The following is a 20882-nucleotide window of genomic DNA, read 5'->3' as shown; positions in this document are numbered from 1 at the left end:
CAAGTTCCCTGATACTTATTTTGAACTTACGATATGGCCATCTACCATATTCTGATTTGTACTACAATTACTTACCTGAAGTCCAGATCAAAAGGAATATGCTCATTGAAGTGATATAATCTGATATGCATTAGTGGAAAAGAGTTGAGTCTTAGCACTATAACTATAGAAAAGATAGGGTCTGCTATATGTGAAATGAGGTTCAACTTACTCCATAGCCCAGATTTGCCCTGTTGGATATAAAGCAAACAGAGCAATTTGAATGATTGTGAGGTTATTGTTAAGGCTTCCAACAAGGGAACTTTTGGTCCTAAATTAGAAGCATAATATTTTTATGCTAGATGCATTACTGAAATTAATAATGTACAGTTTTAATCTTGTGTACACTGTGTACAGGCATTGTCTCAAAGCACTGGATTTTTGCTCATGATCACTTGTAATGTGGATACTCTTCTATCCTTAAGCATACACCTACAAATAACAAATTTTTTCTGAAAAAAATCGAAAATATAATCAACCTAGAATTCTCTGAACCGAAAGCATCTCTAGATATGTACAAATATAGAGCAACATTTCTTTACCTTTTAATGTTTTGAGATGTTGTTCATCTTAAAAGATGAACTAAAGATGCACTAAAACCTTGAGATCTTAGTATCCTGTCCTTGGCTCATTCAAAGCAGGGTCTGAAAATGCATAAGGAAAGCCATCTGTTGGTAATGTTGACCTGTGGGAATTTGACCATTAAATATGTGACTTCAGAACTCTATGTAAGCCTTTGGTCCGTGTCTGCCTCAAGTCACAGAAACTTGGTTTCATCTTTGCATTTATACTTTCATTCAGCAAATACTTATAATGCACTGTAATGTGTCAGATAGTATACAAAAAACAAGTTAAAGAAGCCATATGTTTGTTGTTGATGTTAAAAAGCTAGAAGTCTAGAGAATTCCTTTTAAACAAGGAATAGATGATTTAGGGAGATGTCGAAATATAGACACGGACCAATAAGACATTGAGAATTTTTGAAGGAAAATTCTAGTACTACCTATATGTAGTGGAGCAGAATGCCCTTCTAGTTTCTGCTTCCAGTAGTATGGCAAAATTGATACTATAATAAGATTCTCCCATATCAAAACCCCCAGATTCTGGATATATTTATACCAAAGACCCATGTGAAGTATTACTCACCTAATGTATTGCATTCTCAGAAGACAATCAAATTGATTTAGAGGTGAGTTCCAACATATATAACTGCCCAAAGCCATACATTTGGAAATAAAATATAATTCCTGCATTATTCATGGGTTTAGTAGGGAATATATACACTATATTATATACATAAATGTAATATATAATCTATAAAAGGAACTAGATACTATATAACATTCAATATCAGAATTTAGAAAAAACAAAATAAATGCAAATGATGAAGAAATGAAAAATACAGTAGTAGAATTTAGTGAACTAGAGAAAAGGTAAAATAATGAGGCTTAGCAAAACAGATATTTGGCTCTTTGCAAAAAAAGAAAAATTAAACCTACAATGTCTATTAAGTTTAATTTAAAAAGTGGGAAAACTGCCAAAGTATAAGTAATGAAAAAGAAAGCAAAACTGTAGATTTAAAAATGTATTTTAGAATACTATTAATAACTTCAAGCCAACAAGTTTGAAAACGTGAGTGAAATGTATAAACTCTAGAAAAAAAATTACCAAATCCAATTTAAGAAACAATCTGGTTGTCCCATATTATTAAGTTAGTGGAACAATGTTTTAAAATGTCTCCACATCAAGTACAGGTGGTTTTCAAAGGTGGGCTCTACCAAATACTCAAAATGTTCAAGAAGCACACACTTAAATTGTATAGAAACACATTCAGAAAATAGAAAAAGATGGAATTTTTTTAGTGTATTTTATGATACAAGTATCATCCTGTACCCAAAACCAAATGAAGATAGTATGAGAAAGGACAATTAGAGGTCACTTAGGAACTCCTAAACCAAATAGTAGCAAATTGAATTCTTCAGTGGATTTAAAAAAAATTACTATTATTTTTCACACAGGAATGCTAAGTTTGCTTAAAATGTAAATAATAATTTAATTCATTGCATTTGCATCTACACAAAAAGATATAATGGTCTTCTAGATGTAGAAACAGGCTCCAATAAATTCCGCAAAATCCACATTTAGAAATCTTAGAAATATAGGAACAAAGACAAATTCTTTAAGCTGATAAAGGCATTCGCCAAAAAATTAGGTAATTTACTATAATCTACAGTGGATCATTGATTATATTCCTTCTAAAAATCAGCATTGAAACTCTGTATATTGACAGGTGGCAAACAGACTTGACCTGGGGATCATTTCCTAATGTGTAAAAATACTGAAACACTATGATATATACCTGAAATTATAAGATATTTTGTCAGTTAAACTTAAATATTAATTATCACTAAATAAGCACTTGTAGATACAAAACTATCAAATGTGAGACTTAAAACTCAGAAAAGCCTTCATAGAGTAGAAAGAAAAGTTGTAAACCAAACCATAACAGATTTTGGGAAGGAAATTGAAAAAAATAGTACAAAATAGTAACTAATAGATTAATGGAAAGATGACCAAGAGTAAACAGATATTGTTGAAAATATACTAGTGGGTATCAAGAAGATAAATGGAAACAAATGAATAAACAAATAGGATCAGAAATTGCTAAGACAGGAAAATAATATGAATTGACATTTAATTGGATTTCTTAAAAAAGAGAAGCAGAATAGTAGAAGAAAGTTAGCATTTAAAACAATAACCCAGCAATAAACCCAAACAACAAAAAATGGTAAAGAAGGAAAAGTTAGTTTTGGGGGGTGGTGGTAAGAACATTATTAAAGTTATTAGTACAATGATAATGTGTAAAACTAAAATAAAACTGACCACTAGATTTCAGAACATTTAAAAATATTACAAAAACTGCCTACAAAAAACTCATTAAATGTGATATCCATAATATAAAATATGACAGAAATTTTCAAAAGGTATCAGTCATACTCAATAAGTGTAATTTGGCTTAACTTATGTACCAAAATTTTTAAGAAAATGTTTCTCATACTGGTTTTTGAAATTAATGCAATTCAATCTTTTTGAAAATACACATTTAAAAAGGGACTTAGAAAGGCTAAATCCTGATGCTAGACAAGATGAGTTTTCATGCCCCAAAGCATTTAGAAAAGCAAGAGATACTTTATAATGTTCAAAGGCACAAATCACAAGGAAGATATAATAGTTAGAAATGTCTGGATTTATGCCTCGGATAGTGCAGTAGCTACCTTCATAAAGTGGAAATGCACAAAAGCTACTTAATATGTGGAAGCCTTCTTGTACCATCCTTGGTCTAAAGTGAATCACATTATATGAATTTTTATATGTATATATGTTGATTATATTATACATAATATCTATTGTAATGTTATTGTATTATTTTCTATTTTATTATATTAACCACATTATATATGTACATATGTGTGTGTGTGTATATATGTGTGTGTGTGAGATAAATCTTTTTCAAGTTTTTCAGTGTTCAAGGGAACATTGACTAAAGTTGAACATGTATTTTAAAGGCTCAATAAATTCTGTAAAGTAGCACTACACATGAAAGCATGCTGTGATCACAAGGTAATAAGCCTAGATATCAAGAATATATTTTTAACAAGTTTTCTGGCTAGAAAACTTTTTTAAAGTAAATACAATTAAACAATTACTTGGAAATTTCAAATTTGCCAAATTTATAAAATAGCAATAACAACAAGAATAACAATACCTTCTTCAGAATCCGATGTCAGAATAAAACTCATAGCTATACAAACTTATAACAACTAAAATGGAGGAATGAAGTTAAATGAGTTGAATTCCTAACCCAAATGGCTAAAAAAATACCAGCAAAGTAAGACAAATTTAGAACTAATAAAAAACAATAATGTTTGCTCTCTTGGAAAACACATACACACACAGACAAAACACAAGCTGGCCCAACTGAGGAAAAAATGAGAAAGAAAACACACACAATTAGAAATGACTGGTAGGAAATAACAAAGGACATTTTAATAGATCCTGAGAGAGTACTTTGCAGAACTCTTTGCCAATTAATTTGAAAATTTAGATCAAATGAACAATTTCATGAGGAAATACATTTAACCAAAACTGCCCCAAGAGAGACAGACGGCTTACATTGACTAATTACACAGAAGAAATATAATGTCATCAAAGAACTACACCACAAAGGAACACCAAGGCCCACAGGATTGTATAAGAGAATCTACCAGACTTTCGAAAGTAATGGCAACACAATTCAAATTGTTATATAGCATTGGTTTTCTTTATAGTTACTATAAAAAAAGGCCTTTTATAAAATTTAATACCAATTCCTGGTTTTAAAAAACTTTAAAGTATAGGAGTTGGTAGATAATTTCTTAAAATGATAAAACGTATCCATAACCCAGTACAGTGGCATTCCCATTAAGGTTGGGAACAAGAAAGGATGCACACTGTCTCCGCAATATTGCTTTGGGAGGCATTTGTGTAAATCAGATGAGAATAAACCATAAGCCATAGATTTGGAGAAGTATTCAGTGAGACAGCAGGATAGATACTCAGTATATGGAAATGAATAGTGTTCCTATTTGCAAATAATAACCATTTAGAAAGGATATGGAATAAAAAGCCATTCGCATTAACATCAAACAGTAATGAATATGAAAATGAAATATATATGAAGTGTGCAAAATGTACAGAACCTCTATGAGGACAACGTTAAGACATTTCTGAAAGGCATAAAGAAGACGTGAACAAATAGGAAAATATCCCTGTTCTGGGTTCAAATGACTGAAGATCATAAAGAGTATTATGTATCAATAATGAATATTAATTATAAATTTTATTTTATCCTAATAAAAAATTCTATCAAGTTTTTATATGCTTGAATGAGATATGCTTATTTTTTATCAAGTAATATCTAGGAAAATCCTGAAAAAATAGTGAGAAGGGGTAAATTCTAAGTAATATAGATGTTAAAAAAAATCTGTAATTAAGAATGTGTGGTTTTGGGACATGAATTAACAGAGACTAAAGCATAGATAGTACAGAAATAGCCTTAGGCACATATGGTAATTTAATATATGATAAAAATGACATTTCAAAGTATTGGAAAAAGTGAATTTTTTCATAAAATAGTTTTGGAAAAATTGAGTATCATTAGGAAAGATAAAAGTAGTTACATACTACCATCATAATTCTAAAATCAGAGATCTAACTTTGAGAAATAAAACCTTACATGTACTAGGTGAAAACATGAATAAAATTATTAGTAACCTTAGACTGAAGAAAGCCTTTATGCACCAGTATACAGAGACAATGTAAGAATATAATGTTAAATTTGATTACATAAAGATTAGAAAAAAATTTTGGGAAAAACAGTACCATAACCAATGTCAACACAGAATGACAGATCGGGAGAACATATCTGCAGCTTACATCTCACATAATGGATATAAAGAGCTCCTAAAAAATAAAGACCAAAACCAAAGAAATCTAATAGATAATACAGACAAACATTAGCAGAGATAATGACTGAATCTTATTTGTAATGATGCAAATGACAGATTATATATGTTGTCTTATACATATATACATATATATGTGTATCTCATGCTCAACTTTTTTCCAAAGAGAAATGCAAAGTAGGTACCTTATACATTGCTGGTGGATGTACAAAATGATACTTTCCTTACGGAGGAGTATATCATGACAATATTTCTCTACATGTTAAATACAAGCATATATATACAGAGTTAATTACTGTGGCATTACTTGAGATATGTTTCTAAGGAAGCTAGTTAAGGTACACAGAGGACTATGTAAGAATAAAAAGGATGGAAGAAGGGACACCTGGGTGGCTCAGTCAGTTAAATACCTGCCTTCAGCTCAGGTCATGCTTCTCCCTCTGCCTGCTGCTCCCCCTGCTTGTGCTCTCTCTCTCTCTCTGTCAAATGAATAAATAAAACCTTAAAAAAAAAGTTGGAAGATCTAGAACAATGGAGCACTTCCTATACTCTGATTTATATGTATATGTGTAACTGTTTATATTTATAGTTATATAATACTAATGTTTTAGGTATAAAAAGCTTCCCCCCAAAAGGATGAGAACCTAATAAAAAATTTCTATATGTGATGAGTGAGAATGGCATGAGACCAAGATTTCTTGCACTGTGTATGTTTAGTTATATCTATATCTATATGTATATAATGTGTCTGAACCATCTACATTTTTTTTTACCTTTTTAAAAAGATTTTATTTATTTATTACAGAGGAAGAGAGCCAGAGAAAGAGCAAGAGTGGAGGGGCGGGGCAGAGGTAGAAGCAGACTCCCTGCTGAGCAGGGAGCCCGGCTTGGCCTCCAATCCCAGGACCCTGGGATCATGACCTCAGCCTAAGGCAGATGCCTAACTAACCCATCCAGGTGCCCCCCGTCTACATATTTTTAAAAGAAAATGAAATACAAAAAGTGAGGACAACAAAGCCTATGTTGAAATACTAAGAGAAGTAAATACACCTGGATATAAATCAAACTGGTATGAATTTGAATTGAAGATACTAAGAACACACAGATGCACAAAGAGAGAAACAGGGAAATCTGTCTAGCTATCCATCAGTCTCTTCTAAAAAGGCCCACCACTAATAACACTAGAGTAGTATGAGCACACATAACCCTGTATCTTTAAATACCATAATCCAGGGGCACCTGGGTGGCTCAGCGGGTTAAAGCCTCTGCCTTTGGCTCCGGTCATGATCCCAGGGTCCTGGGATGGAGCCCCGCATCAGGCGCTCTGCTCGGCGGGGGGCCTGCTTCCCCCTCTCTCTGCCTGTCTCTGCCTACTTGTGATCTCTGTCAAATTAAATAAAAATCTTTAAAAATAAATAAATAAATAAATAAATAAATAAATAAAAACCATAATCCAGTAGAAGAAACTCCATGGAGAAATGATTGCTTACAGTTGGAGGTAGAGGAAGTAAAATATCTACGAACATGTGATTGTGCGTAAACAAGGAAGTGCTCAAAGACCAATGTAAGCATTTCCAAAGAATAGAGAGGTTAACTTGAAGGAGTCCCTGCTAACTTCATTTTGACAATTTCAGCATCATAAAGAGTAACAACAGAAATGGAATGTAACATTGCATTAAACATGCTTAAGTGTATAGTAATATGAAGAGGAGGAAGAAAGAGAATGGGAGTAAACACATACAAGGAGAAATAGTAGAAGTTGTTTTTACAGAAGTATGCCACCTATTAAATATAAAAGTGATGTTAGAATTAGAAAATCACTTTGAGATGGTAATTTATTCAGAGAAAGGTCATGAATGGATGCCAAACCTACTGAGTGAAATTAATGGAGACAGAGGTATTCACATAATGTTCAAGTATTATCCCGCTTTTTTTTTTTTTTTTTTTTAAGATTTTGTTTATTTATTTGACAGACAGATCACAAGTAGGCAGAGAGGCAGGCAGAGAGAGAAGGGAGGAAGCAGGCTCCCTGCTGAGCAGAGAGCCCGATGCGGGACTCGATCCCAGGACGCTGGGATCATGACCTGAGCCGAAGGCAGCGGCTTTAACCCACTGAGCCACCCAGGCGCCCCTATTATCCCGCTTTTAATTATAAAACAGAATGTATTTTTACAGTGACTATATCCCGCAGTTAACCATGTAAATGGCATTGTCATGAGAGGGAAGATATGTAATGGTATGTTTCCTAATATGAAGCAAAAGAGGTATCCGATATCACCTCTGTAATATTTTTGCTAAAAATATTTAGCCTAAATTAAAGCATAAGAAAACAATCAGACAAATCCAAAATGCAGAATATTCTATAAGACCACTGGACCAGGAGTCTAAAAAATGGCCAATGTTGTAGAAATCAAAAAAGACAAATGTTTTTCTTTGAGACTGTAGAGATGACAATCCAATATGATATGTAAACCTTGACTGAGACATCTGTTTTATCTAAATATATGAATTATGTATTTAGATATATTTAAACATGAAATACATTATATATATGTATATAGAAAGTTATCTGGGTTACTTGGGGCTCTTCTAGAATTTAGGGTATAGACTATGTATTTAGATGAGTTAATGTTAATATTTATAGGTGTGATATGTGACTTGCTTACATGTGAAGATAGTCTTAATTTTGAGACATATAGTATTTAAGGCAAAAGTATCCTGATATTTGCAGCTTACTTTTAAATGATTCAGCAAACAACAAAAGAGGGAGGGGCAAATATTCAACAGGTTGACTTTTGGTGAGTCTAGGTGATGATCTTGTGGATATTTGTTTACTTTTCATTCAGCCTTTCTGTAGGTTTGAGTATTTTCTCAATAAAAAGAAAATGAATGATATGATTTCAAGCTCATTAATTTGACAAAAAAAATAGTCCCAGGAAATTAATGTTGGTAAGGAAGTAATAAAGATGTGGAGCAATGAAAACACGTATTACTGTAAAGCAGTAGACTGTAAATAGAGACAAAGTTGGAAAATATTTTGTCACAACCTGGTTAGGTAGAAGACATGTATACTAATGGCCAATCCCCCTTCCTGGTGTTGTCTCAAGGAAACCCTGCCATGTTCATGAAGAGACTTCAATAAAATTGTTTATAGGCAACTTGTTTTTAAGAGCAAATATTTGTAAATGCTCAACTGTCAGTAAAACATAAATTATGCTATATTCATATAAAATACAATATACAGTGAAATCAAACTGGCTACAAACATCAATATGAATTAATCTCAGCAATAAGTTATTGTGGGAAAATAGTAAATCTTAAAGTGATTAACATGTTCTAGAAATTGAAAGTATTATATGCTTTCATATAATAGGATATGTAATATACTATATGCAATATACTATTATATGATATATTTAGAATAAAGTTTGTTCTGCAGTGTTTTATTTAAAGCTGTCCAAACTGCACAGTTGCCAGTCATTTGAGGTGAGAGTTACCAAATTCCTGTGTCTGTACCAAATGCAAGATGACATCCTGTGTCAAAATGACGTAGAGGAAGGCCTCACCTAGAGGGGTTTTCTGAATGGTTTTCCTACAGTATAGCAGAAAAGGCACTATCCTACCCTGGTCAATGTTTGCAGGAATGTGTGTGCATTCTTGAGACTGAAAATAAGAAACTGGATGTTAGCTGAGAATTACAGAATTAAAAGTGACACAGGCAGTCAGTACTTTTGTGTTGACCAGAGAGATGCTGTTTAAATAAAAAAGAAAATCAATATTTTCTATTTCTTTGCAGAGTAAAAGTGAGCAAATTACCGTGCGGCATCTGACATCAGGAAACTGGGAAGTGATAAAGATCTTGGCATACGATGAAACTACTCAAAAAATGTGAGTGTTTTTGGTTCTCTGGTAAGGTTGGAAGTCAGGGCTTGTCAAATGCAATCTTTTCTGCCAGATTTATGTTTTGCTTACTGTGGTCCTAGTCCAGACAACCTGGCTATGTAAAGAGCAACTTTTTCTTTAAAGATTCTCCCTATCCATCACCTAGAGACACAATTGCACAGAAAAGTGCACAGACCCACAGATAGAGATCACGGAAAAGTGTGATATGATGATATTTTGAGAAAAAAAGCTGTGTTTCCCAAATGGACCCAAGTTCTGTGGTTGAATAATAGAACAGCTCTTGCTTGTTCTTTGACAGTTTGAAAATTCAAGTGAAAACTCAGCCTGGCAAAAATTGATCTGTGCCTGATGTTTGTGTTGTTTTCTTTCCTGGGCAGTTACTTTCTGAGCACAGAGTCTTCTCCCAGAGGGAGGCAGCTGTACAGGTAAGCAAGGTGCAAGGACTGCCCTCAAAAGGTTGATCTCTCAATGGCCATCTACACAGCTTTATGATAGGATGGAAAAATCTGAAGCTTCATTTTTGACATGACGAAACCTCACACTCTTGGTCCAGTCTCTCAGCTCTGAACCTTTGTGAGCCTGAAGGGTTTGACCTGAAGACCATCTAGCTGTTCCTTCTTTTTTTCCTCATCTGCTTGCAGTCTCAAAATACCATTTTTTTTTTTGTTACTGTTTTAAGGCTTGCTTCTCTCAACTACACACATCATAGGCATTTACATATTTTCCTCAGTGGACTTTTCTACTGCTAAGGGTCATTTTGAATTTTCAGTGCATTGATATTGTACACTGGTAATTTACCCCCAAACAAAATAAAACCATTGTGAACACTTAGAAGAGTAGATCAAGGGAAAGTGTTTCTCCCCTCCTCCCCCATAGTGTATAAAACCTAGTAAGATTGTCACTGAAGCCAGAAATGCTCATTGCTTAAAGAAAGCAGTAGATGGGAAATGTTTTCATCTGCCCAATTTTCCCAGATGGAAAGTTGTATTCATAAAAGGTACTTAAGGTCATACCTATTTAGTATTAAAATGTTTCCTCACTCGGAAAGCTTTCACCAGGACCTCACAAGAATGACTTTTATTTTTGTCTGGCAAGCAACTTATTAATTCTAGACTTTACATACACTTTCTGATTTCCATTTCACAGATCCATTTTTAAAGTGTCAAAACTGCCAAGGCATATTCTCAGTAGAAATTCATCATGTTTGAAGAAGTGTCACCACTGATTCCTACCCAGTAGCCTAGACTTTCCTCTGAAAGTAAAAATGTATGCTTAAAACACCCTAAACTCCCTTTAATTCACCACATACACTTATTTATGCATAAATTGCTTTCATCTGAAACATCTCATTTTTATCGCCTCTCCCAGTATGTGATTTCTGTGTTCATTTTTTGAATGTATTTTGTTTTTTCTCTTAGAGTCCAGAACCCATATTCTCAAAGACTATGAGAAAAGGACAAATAGCTATTTATTTAAAGAGACTGATTCTAGTTTTGGTTTAGAGTTCTTGATTAAAGTAATGATTACTTTTTTTTTTCTTTTTGGTGACCGGAAGCCTGTCTTGAAACATATACTCTGGTTGGTACTGGTAGTCCTGAGCCATTTTTTAAGGTCCTGAAACTACGTCATCAAAGTTTTATTTCTCTCATTTTATGAAACTCTTAAAGAAAAGTGACAGAAGCTTAGACTTGGCCAATTTCAACCAATGGAACTATCTCAATCTCCCTTCCCTTTATTAGCCTAAAATGTGATTTGAATCAAAATGACTTCTTAGATTTGTGTGCTTGTCTTTACTTTCTAGTGACTGAGGCAGAATAGTCAGCCTAGCTATGAACTGTACTAGTGGAGTAGGCTGTTAGAAAGAAAATGTAGGGGGCGCCTGGGTGGCTCAGTGGGTTGAAATCTCTGCCTTCGGCTCAGGTCATGATCCCAGGGTCCTGGGATTGAGCCCCGCATCGGGCTCTCTGCTTGGCAGGGAGCCTGCTTCCTCCTCTCTCTCTGCCTGACTCTCTGCCTACTTGTGATCTCTGTCAAATAAATAAAAATTTTAAAAAAATCTTAGAAAGAAAATGTAGTACCAATAAATTTCCCCTTAAATAGCTCAGCAAATGCCAGTTGGCTTGACTGTTAGATAATGTTAATGTTTAACGCAGAAAAGTCAATCATTGTCTTGTCCAGGTCATAAAAATAATCACTGGTCGACTAAATTTATGGGATGAGATCCCTTCTGCAGAATCACAACTACAGCCAAAGACAGTTTAGAATTCTGTCCCAAAATGGGCATTTATTTGAGTAATTTCATAATCTAAATAATGAGAAATGACCAACAAATCTCTGGGGAACTTGAATCTGAAAAATTATATGAAGGTATGTAAGTAGCTGTGGACAACTGGCATGCATTCTTATCCTCTCTATGGAGATGGTTACAAAACACTGAATAGAATTAATGACATTGACCTATATACTTAAAAATGAATAAAATGACAAATGCTATGGTGCGTGTGTGTGAGGGTGTATACACACACACAGCAATTTTAAAGAGAAAATAATCAGGTATGACTACCTTGTAAGTTAACATAAAGGTGAAACTGGTTAATGTGTTTAATTGCCTTGACCGATGAAGGAAGATTTGGGGTTATAATGAGCTCAGAATGTTTCAAATGTGAAATTGTGAGTTTATGAACTATACTTCACATTGATCCTCAATTGCTTCTGGTGCTTCTGTTGCCTGTGTCAATACACCTGTTCCCAGCCCCGTATATGCAGCTTACTGCACGTCAAAATGACTAGGATTCATTTACAAATGTATAGCCAAAATCCTGTTTCATTTCCAAATGAAATTGAGAATATTTTGTCTTAAGCTTAAGATACAGCTTAAGACACAGCTTCACCAGCATTTTCATCTGTTGGCATAATTTACAATTCATCTTTGTTTATAAAATAAATGATACTATATAGGAAATTTAACCCTAAGTAAATATCTCAAACACTCTAACCTTAAGAATCTATGTAAAATAAATGATTGCTTTTCTCTTTACTTACTTCCCTGATATCTCAAAATACGTATGATCATTAATACTATATTATCATACAAAAATAACTTTCCTTTACCAAAAATTTCAGTGCAAGTATTTAAGGCAAGTATTTTCAGTGCATCTATTTAGTGGGAAAAATTTGACACTGATACCGAATTCTACTGTGAGGTTGATTCTTTGTGTAGCTTGTGAAAACATGTATTGGCTCTTTCAACTAATATTTATTGATGGTGAGTTTATGCTAGTCTCTGGGCAATTCCTTTTACAGGTTTTTAAAGGACTATCTATAGAGAAAAGGCAAGTAAGAATACATTGAGTCCTTTGGAAATCAGTTTATTTATAAACATGCATACATACATACACTTTATAAACATCTAGGCATACATGATTTTATTATAGAGAAGAAAAATGTGTATGTCTTAACGTTAGTAATGGAAATGGACTTTGCATTTGTACAGTAAGTCATCATTTACAGGGAACTGCAATGTAAGTAATGCTGGAGCTCCTCAGTTTATGTTAATATTTAAATATTGATGCCACACATTCAAGTACCTGGAATAGTACCATTTCTAGTTTTCTTTTTCTTTCCCCAGTGCATCTACTGAAGGACTGTTGAATCGTCAATGCATTTCATGTAATTTTATGAAAGAACAATGTACATATTTTGATGCCAGTTTCAGTCCTATGAATCAACATTTTTTATTGCTCTGTAAAGGTAACACATGATTTCTGATGAAATTTATTTGATCAGTATCTATTACTATCATGAGTAACTTTTCTCTAGCTATATGATTTGATATTCTAAATTTATGTATTCATTAAATTATAAATTATGAATTTACAAGCTATGAATTATATCTTCATTTAGAAAATAAAATTGGGAGTCAACATTTATTCCTGATCAAGAAAGGCTGTTTGACAGCAGATGTTTTTAAAAAGTGAATAAACATTTACATCAGCAAAGTCCTGCTAAACTAATTTATGTAGTCTTTAGAAAAAACTTTTTAAAATAATGGCTTGGTTGTTAAGAGATTTAGGATCTGTAGAAATTTAATTGCCTGGTTATCTGGTTTCTGTTTCATTATGTTTTAACTAACTCTGTCATATAGCCTTTCCAATAATGACTACTTAGATGTATTTAAAATATTTATACATATTTTTTATACATGTTTTTAAAATCCAGGCCCAGGTGTCCCAGTCGTCAGTCTACACAGCATGGAAAACCCAGCAAGTAAGTACACAAACATGACAATGTGGGATAGTCACGGGGGTCATTGGTCTTAGGTATTACTTATTCTCAATGTCATACTCTTACAAAACCTTTTTCAAAGGAGTTTCCAGCATGGAGCAGGATGTGTAGATGCCATCAGTTTGACTGTTTGGGCAAGTGATTTGAGCCATGCTACAGCCACAATTAGATCGCACATGCCTGGAACAGGGTGTCTATTGTTACCTAATTTGAAGGAGGACTGGTTGATGAGGCTCATTTAGGTACACTTCAGCCTATGGGCCTCTTACTGCTCTGGCTCATTTTTTTCCTTGGCCTCATATAGATTATTCCTTCAATGCTTTTTGTGTACTTTTGGGAAAAATATGAAAAGGATGTTATTTTATATGTTTTCTATCCTGTTTGTTCCAGATATCCAGGACTTCCTAGTTTTATCTATTCATTTATTCTTTTATGTATTTAACTGTTCATCATCCATTAAGTTTGGGTGGACACTGCTAGTAAAATATGGTCAGTGTGTTTATGAAATTATAGTAGAGTACGTAAGTAAATACAGGGTTGAGATAATCGTAAAAGTGAATAGCCAGATTGCTTCTTCCTTCTTTTCTTCCTATGTTTCTTTGGCTTTTTTCAGTTTTATTCAATCAATACTCTTATGCTCTAATGGTTTACATTAGGCTACCATGATCTAATAAATTAGGCTTGTATTTATGAACTCAGAACACCCCATGACATAGTTAATTTTATTATTCTCTTTTAAAGAGGAAACTGAGTCACAGGGAAGTTAAATAACTTGCTTAATTAATACTAATAGGTAGCAGAGCCAGGAATCATGAGAAGTAGTCTGACTCCAAAATAGGATTTGTAATTGATGAAGGTAGGTTGGAGGAGGGGTTCCTGCAGGAACAGCCAAGAGGGTCCTTGGCTTCACAAAGGATAGAAATCAAATGTGAGTTGGAGAAAGTGAAAACAGAGTTTAAGAATAGCAGACAGAGTGTCTAGGAGACTTGGAAAGGAAAATGAGTCTCATCAGTGCTTGGGATCAGAGATTTATTTTAGAAAAGGATCTAGGGTGTATGTTCCTATAGGAATCCAGGGTAGATCCTATTAAGGTTTATAACAGGTGAGTAACAGATATTATTTCATGAATCATCGAAGGTAGAAGGTATTGATGCCAGTGTCAGCGGAAGTTTGTTGGAAGCAAACTTCCTGGAACATGTTTGTGATCCACCTCTTCTTAGAGGTCATTACATGCTTGGGGCCTAGGACAAAACTCAGAGAATGATTCACTTTCCTGCTTTCCCCTTGAAGTGAGAACATAGCTTCTTTGGCTTGTTCGGAGGCAAATATAGAAATGGGGCCTAGCAGAAAAACAGAGACCTAGCCTTTCTAAAATGGATTCCCTCTTTCATTATCACTACCATATGATGGCATCTTATTCTGTTGTTTTTTGTCTTTCACATCCTGTATTTAAGTAGTTTTACTTAGATATATAGACTTACTAAGATGCAGGCCTAAGACTGTAATGTTGAAGGACAATGTTATTTTTAGAGAACAGAGTAAGACCATTGATACTCTTCAAATACCAATATATGGAGACTTCCTCCTGTTCTAGAAAAAAAAAAAAAGTGCTAAATTTGTAATGGGGTTTTGTGTGGTTGGAAATAAGTGAGTACATTGTTTAGTTTCTACTTAACAGTATAAAACTTAAAAGAGGTTGTGGTGAGCAAATTAAATGTATTTAGTATTAACAGCAACAGTAACAATAAAACAGTATATTGGATAAAACAGAAGGTTGGATTTTATAGATTAAAAAATCAGTATATTAAAAAAATAGTATACAAAATGAGTTCATTATATACCTTTTGTGAGATGTGAAACAAGTTAATATCTCATGGGATCAATTTCCTTGTAGGCAAATTAGCAAATGAATTTTTTATGAAGATGAGATATATTTGCAACATAGGATGCATTAAATAAATGGGAATTATTTGTGTTATATTGCATATAATGCCAAAATAATATTTTAAAAAATTCCAATCTGATTTTAACTTTTTTCTACTGTTTCCTAGTAATTTCTGCTGCAAATAATGAAACATTTTCTAATTTTCCCACTTATAAGCCAATTATGATCATCTCAGCATCCAGAAAAACAGAAGTGAGCAGTGGTCAGGTGCTTAATTTTCTTTTTTGAAAGACATTCAGGTTCAAGTAAATCTTCTGGTTAATGAATTATGGATTAATCTTTGTTAATGAATTAATTGGAACAAATTTGGGGGCCACATGAAGTAGAATAGGGTATACAAAGGAAATTTAAAAAAGAAAAATGAAAATATTTAAACTGGACACCTTTAAACCCAATAGTTATCGAAGAAATGCAGAGTAAAACATTGGAATTTGAGAAACAAGGCAGAGGATCACAGGGGATGAGAGGAAAAAATGAAACAAGATGAAATCGAAGAGGGAGACAAACCATAACAGACTCTTAATTTCAGGAAACAAACTGAGTGTTGCTAGAGTGGAGGGGGGTGGGATGGTTGGGGTGGCTGGGTGATGGACATTTGGGAGGGTGTGTGCTAGGGTGAGCACTGTGAATTGTGTAAGACTGATGAATCACAGACCTATACCCCAGAAACAAATAATACATTATATGTTAATAACAAGTAAGTAAAATCTAAAAAAAGTTTAAGCTATAGTTACAAGTGATTAAGGAGTCCAAATGTTTATGCCACTCTAACAAAACTGAAAATGCATCTAAAACTTTAAAAAAGTAATACAGATGTTAAAGTTCTTGCATTTGGCTAGCAGCCCTCCAGGTGATTTTTGTTCTTGAGTATTTGCCTTATGTTCTACAATGAACAAGTATTACTTTTTTTTATATATTACTTTTTTAATGAAAAAGAAACCCTTCATTAAAATGCTCAGTGAGTTGAGACAAGGTATAAATATGAAAAATTTTACTTTTAATATTTCAAAAGTCCTTTGTCTCATATCATTACCATTTTCTTTCTCCTTAATTTTGCATATATGCTTTGTTTCCTTTTTCTCCATCCCATCTCTTGTTCTCATTCCCCTTTACTTCTTTTTTTCTCTCTTCTAGTTTCTTACCTCTCCCTTTCTTCTCAGTTTTGTTTTCATTTTCTTCTCTTTTCTGTTCCACGTTTAAAACCGTCCCTTAACATTTCTTCCTCTTCACACTGTCTCACCAAAAAAAATGTGTATTACATGTTTTGCGAATTTATCACGGGAAAAAACCTCTCTGCTCTTAATATTTTCAAAATGGCTTTACTATATTTCCTTTCCTTAAATAGAACTTATTTCCCTGTGACCATGGATTGCTTTTTTTCCCCAAGAATAAATGAGTAGCCTTTGATTTAGAAGTAAAAATTTCTCAGCTGCCCCTCTATTCCTGTAATTAGTTTACATGTAATTAGGTTTATTTTTTGCCACTGACATTTGATAATTAAGAGAAACCATGAGAAATTATTAGTATATTATACTCAGATTGGTGCCTCTGGGTGTATCCATTTGTTCAACTGTCAGTTAGTCAAATTATTCATTTATTCAAAAAAAAAAAAACAGCCAACAAGATGATCTGTAATTAGAGGTATAAAGGTAAAAATTTACTAAGATTTATTCTTCAAAAAACTGTCCTCATTGTAGTTAGCAAATATCATATGACAGCGGCTTCCTGCATTTTTATGATAGTTCTTAGGTTATAAATGCTGAGTCTTTAATGAAAGTATACAGAGTTTAGGTATTCATATTTTTAAATTTTATAACCAAATGTTTAGGATCACTTCCTTGAAAATACAGTATTTGGATAATCTGAAACTTCTTACATTTTAGGGACAGAATAAACCTTTGACATCTAATTTCTCAAATTTGTATTGTAGACAATGATACTTATTTACAAAAGATGTGGTTTGGTGTGCCTGAAATCACATGTAGAATTTAGAGTACATGGCAGGAGAATGTTAGATGGTTCTAATAGAATATGGTAATTTCTCTAATAGAAGTGGACATAATTCCAAGAGAGCAAGTCAGTAGAAAGGCAAAAGAATGTGAATGTACTAAAAAGAAGACATGAAAATATTTAAACTTGCAAGATAAAGGTCGTCCCATGTAGCTGGAACAAAACATTTAAGGAAAAAAAAAATGAAAGGGATATAGGTGATTGATAGGGGCAAGCTAAGGAGTTTGGATTTAACAGTTAAGTATCAGTGATAAGCCACTGATAATTAAAAAAATAAATTTGTGATCCGGCCATGGAATAACCGAAAGTAGAAACGGCCTGTTGCCAGAAAGTAAGGGGGAGAGGGAGAAAAACTGGATAAAATATATAAAAAAACAATTTTCAAGCATTGTGAAAGTAGTCAAGATGGGACTCTCATTCCTGGAAGAAGGGAGACAATTGAGATTAATGTTTTAATTGCTCTGACTTTCTTGGTGCAATCATTTTAGGAATTTCAGTGCAATGAGGAACAATCCAGAAGAGTGTAATGGTATCTCAGAGTCAGAGTCTCAGAGTCAGAATGAGAATGGCCATTGGAGTTCAGAAAGTTTGAAGCTTTTGGAATGTTGAGAACATGGACAAATACACCGGAGAGGAAGAGAAATAGAGAAAAATGCCCAGAAATCTTAATAGGGCTTCAGGGAATCATCCTGAGTCTGTCTAGCTAAGTATGTAAATGACAAAGGACAGAGCTTAAAGAGTACTGGCATGTGCTAAAAGTTCCAACCAGCAGAATACTGGAATGTGTAGGAGATAACCCACCAGAGTCATGTCTTCGTAGTAGAGCTACACTAGCCACACTGCAGAAATCACCCAAACCTACACAAAATAAGATATTTTTAAAAGTCTTAAAATGATTTGGCTGACCTGCAGAGAGCCTATACACTTATTGGAACAAAATCCAACAATTTCCAAAATAACAGAACAAAATCCACAAAACACTGTAAGTCACAATGGGTCAAAATCCAGTAAAACATTACTGGGTGTGTGAAGAAGCTAGAAAATGTGATTCATAACTGGGAAAAAAAGCTGCTGCGAATAAAGAGAGACTCAGAAATGAGAGAGAGAGAACCTTCTGACAAATACAATAAACCAGCTATTATAAATATGATTTTGAAAATCAAAAAATGAATATGGTATGAATATAAATGGGATATTTTTAAAAGGAACTTAGTGAACTTAAAATATTGGAAATAGAAATTTTACTGGAAAAGACTAAAAGCAAATTAGACACTACAGAAAAAAGATCAGTGAACTTGAAACTTTATCAATAGAAACTTCCAGAAATAGAAAAAGAATAAAAGAAATGAACAGAGCCTAAGTTAATGCAAGTATATATATGTGTGTATACACATACACACACAATGTTTTTACTTAGAGTCAGAAGGGGAGGCACATAAGAAATATTTGATGAAATTCAATATTTGGTCAAATCCAAGTAAGAAATATTTGATGAAATCCAGTATTTGGTCAAATCTAAATAAGATGAAACATAAAATTGCTCAACAAACCTCAAGCGAAATGTATCCCGATAGAAAAGGTGATTTAAAAACAAAGCAAATTAAACCTTAAGTCACCAAAAATAAAAGGACATCTATATATCCAAACATTATATAAATGGTAGTTAAGACAAGAATTACTGCAAAGGTCTTATCAGAAAAAAAATAAATAAAAAGGAAAGAAAAGGAAAGACAAATAGAGCAAAATCTTTAAAATGATGATGGAAGAATTCCAGAGAAGATGGCAGAATAAGACAACCCTAAGCACAGTGCATCTCAGGGGTACAGCTAGGTAACATTCACATCAGTGTAAATAACCCAGAAAATGATAGGAAGACCAGGAGAACAAACTCCACAACTAAAGGGATCCATGGGACTGTCTGTGGGTAGGAAGGAGGGATGCTGCTGGAATGGAGAGGGGAGAGAAACATTCTCATACATGGGAATTTGTCTTCCCTGTGTGGACTCTCCAAACATTTGGCTTTGAAAGCCAGAGGGGCTGAATTTCCATTACAACCAATGGGACGAAAAACCTGAAACTATAAAAATCAGTGGGCTCAGCTCTGGGAGGGCTGAGGGCAAGAGGGAACTGAGTCCCCACCCTTAAAATGACAGTACAACAAACAGCCTGCAGAGATATAGCATAGAAGCAGCAGTTTGAAAAATGTTTGGGGCATCAGAAGGGAGCTTTCTTTACTCATCTCATGAGTGTGACTGAAGGGCAGGGATCCTTGAGACTTCTTCAGAAACAAAGGAGCTGGTCGGGACCATTACCTACTCCCACCTCCCAGCACAAACACAGGGCCATCTGCAGGAATCAGAAGCGCAGACACTTGCTCCTTGCTAACACTGCATGTTCTGCACCTCCCTCACCCCCTGCACTTCAGATCTGCCCTCTCCAGCAAGGCAGGCTTTAATCCTAGTAAATGCAGTTCCCCTCCCTTCCCACAGTTTGTGGACCTTGCCCTTAGCAGAGCCAACCCCTACAAAATGCTCTTAGCCAGAGACCTTCTAAAGAGGTGCTGCAAGCCTAGCAATGAGCAAGCAATCCCAACAGGGGCCAGAATCACTCCAAAGTGACATAGGAACGGGGGAAGATAACCACACACAGCATTCCAGCTGTGGCCCCAGCAGTGGGCAAGAGACAGAGAGCTGGTCTGACTGCAGTCCCTGCCCACAAAAGCTTCTCAGGGGACAAAACAGGTAAGCATCCCGAAGTTTGGTGCTACTGTTATCTCTGGCAAATGGTTGGTCAGACACAACTCAAGCCCAAGGCAGCCAGAGAATGACCCAATAACACCAAAGAGCCCAAACACTGCCCTCAACAGGCAAAGAGAGCCATTGCAGATGACTAGACTGAAGGAAAAAGCAACTCAACCACAACAGCTGGGCATGCACAACACACACAGGAATCACCCCTCAAGTGTCAGGGGAAATGGGGACACTGCAGTATATGACCTCCTTCATAAGGCAAGAGACATAGCTAACTTTCCTAGCATATAGAAACATACACAAAGATTTAGACAAAATGAGAAATTAGAAAAGGAAGTAGGTCTTTGAAAAGAACAAAATCACAACAAATGACCTAACTGAAATAGACACAAGTAATACGCTCAATAGAGAATTTAAAGTAATAATCATAAAGATATTTACTGGACC

At 34.3% G+C, this 20882-nt stretch overlaps 1 protein-coding gene across 5 annotated transcripts in view; it reads left to right on the top strand.

Annotated features, from left to right (window-relative positions):
- The window catches only part of DPP10 (dipeptidyl peptidase like 10), a gene marked incomplete at both ends in the record, with an annotated part of 1360615 nt that overhangs the window by 1290523 nt on the left and 49210 nt on the right, over positions 1-20882 (top strand). For all 5 annotated transcript variants that reach the window (XM_080799574.1, XM_080799572.1, XM_080799571.1 and 2 more), the window contains 4 exons: positions 9340-9431; positions 9824-9871; positions 13075-13196; positions 13665-13712. In XM_080799574.1, coding sequence (XP_080655700.1) covers positions 9340-9431; positions 9824-9871; positions 13075-13196; positions 13665-13712 — 310 coding nt within the window. The remainder of the gene's footprint in view (positions 1-9339; positions 9432-9823; positions 9872-13074; positions 13197-13664; positions 13713-20882) is intronic.

This window comes from Martes martes (assembly GCF_963455335.1).
Source record: "Martes martes genome assembly, chromosome: 3".
Lineage (NCBI taxonomy): Eukaryota > Metazoa > Chordata > Mammalia > Carnivora > Mustelidae > Martes > Martes martes.
Note: the sequence above shows the minus strand (reverse complement) of the source record. Positions and strands in the feature narration are given on the sequence as shown.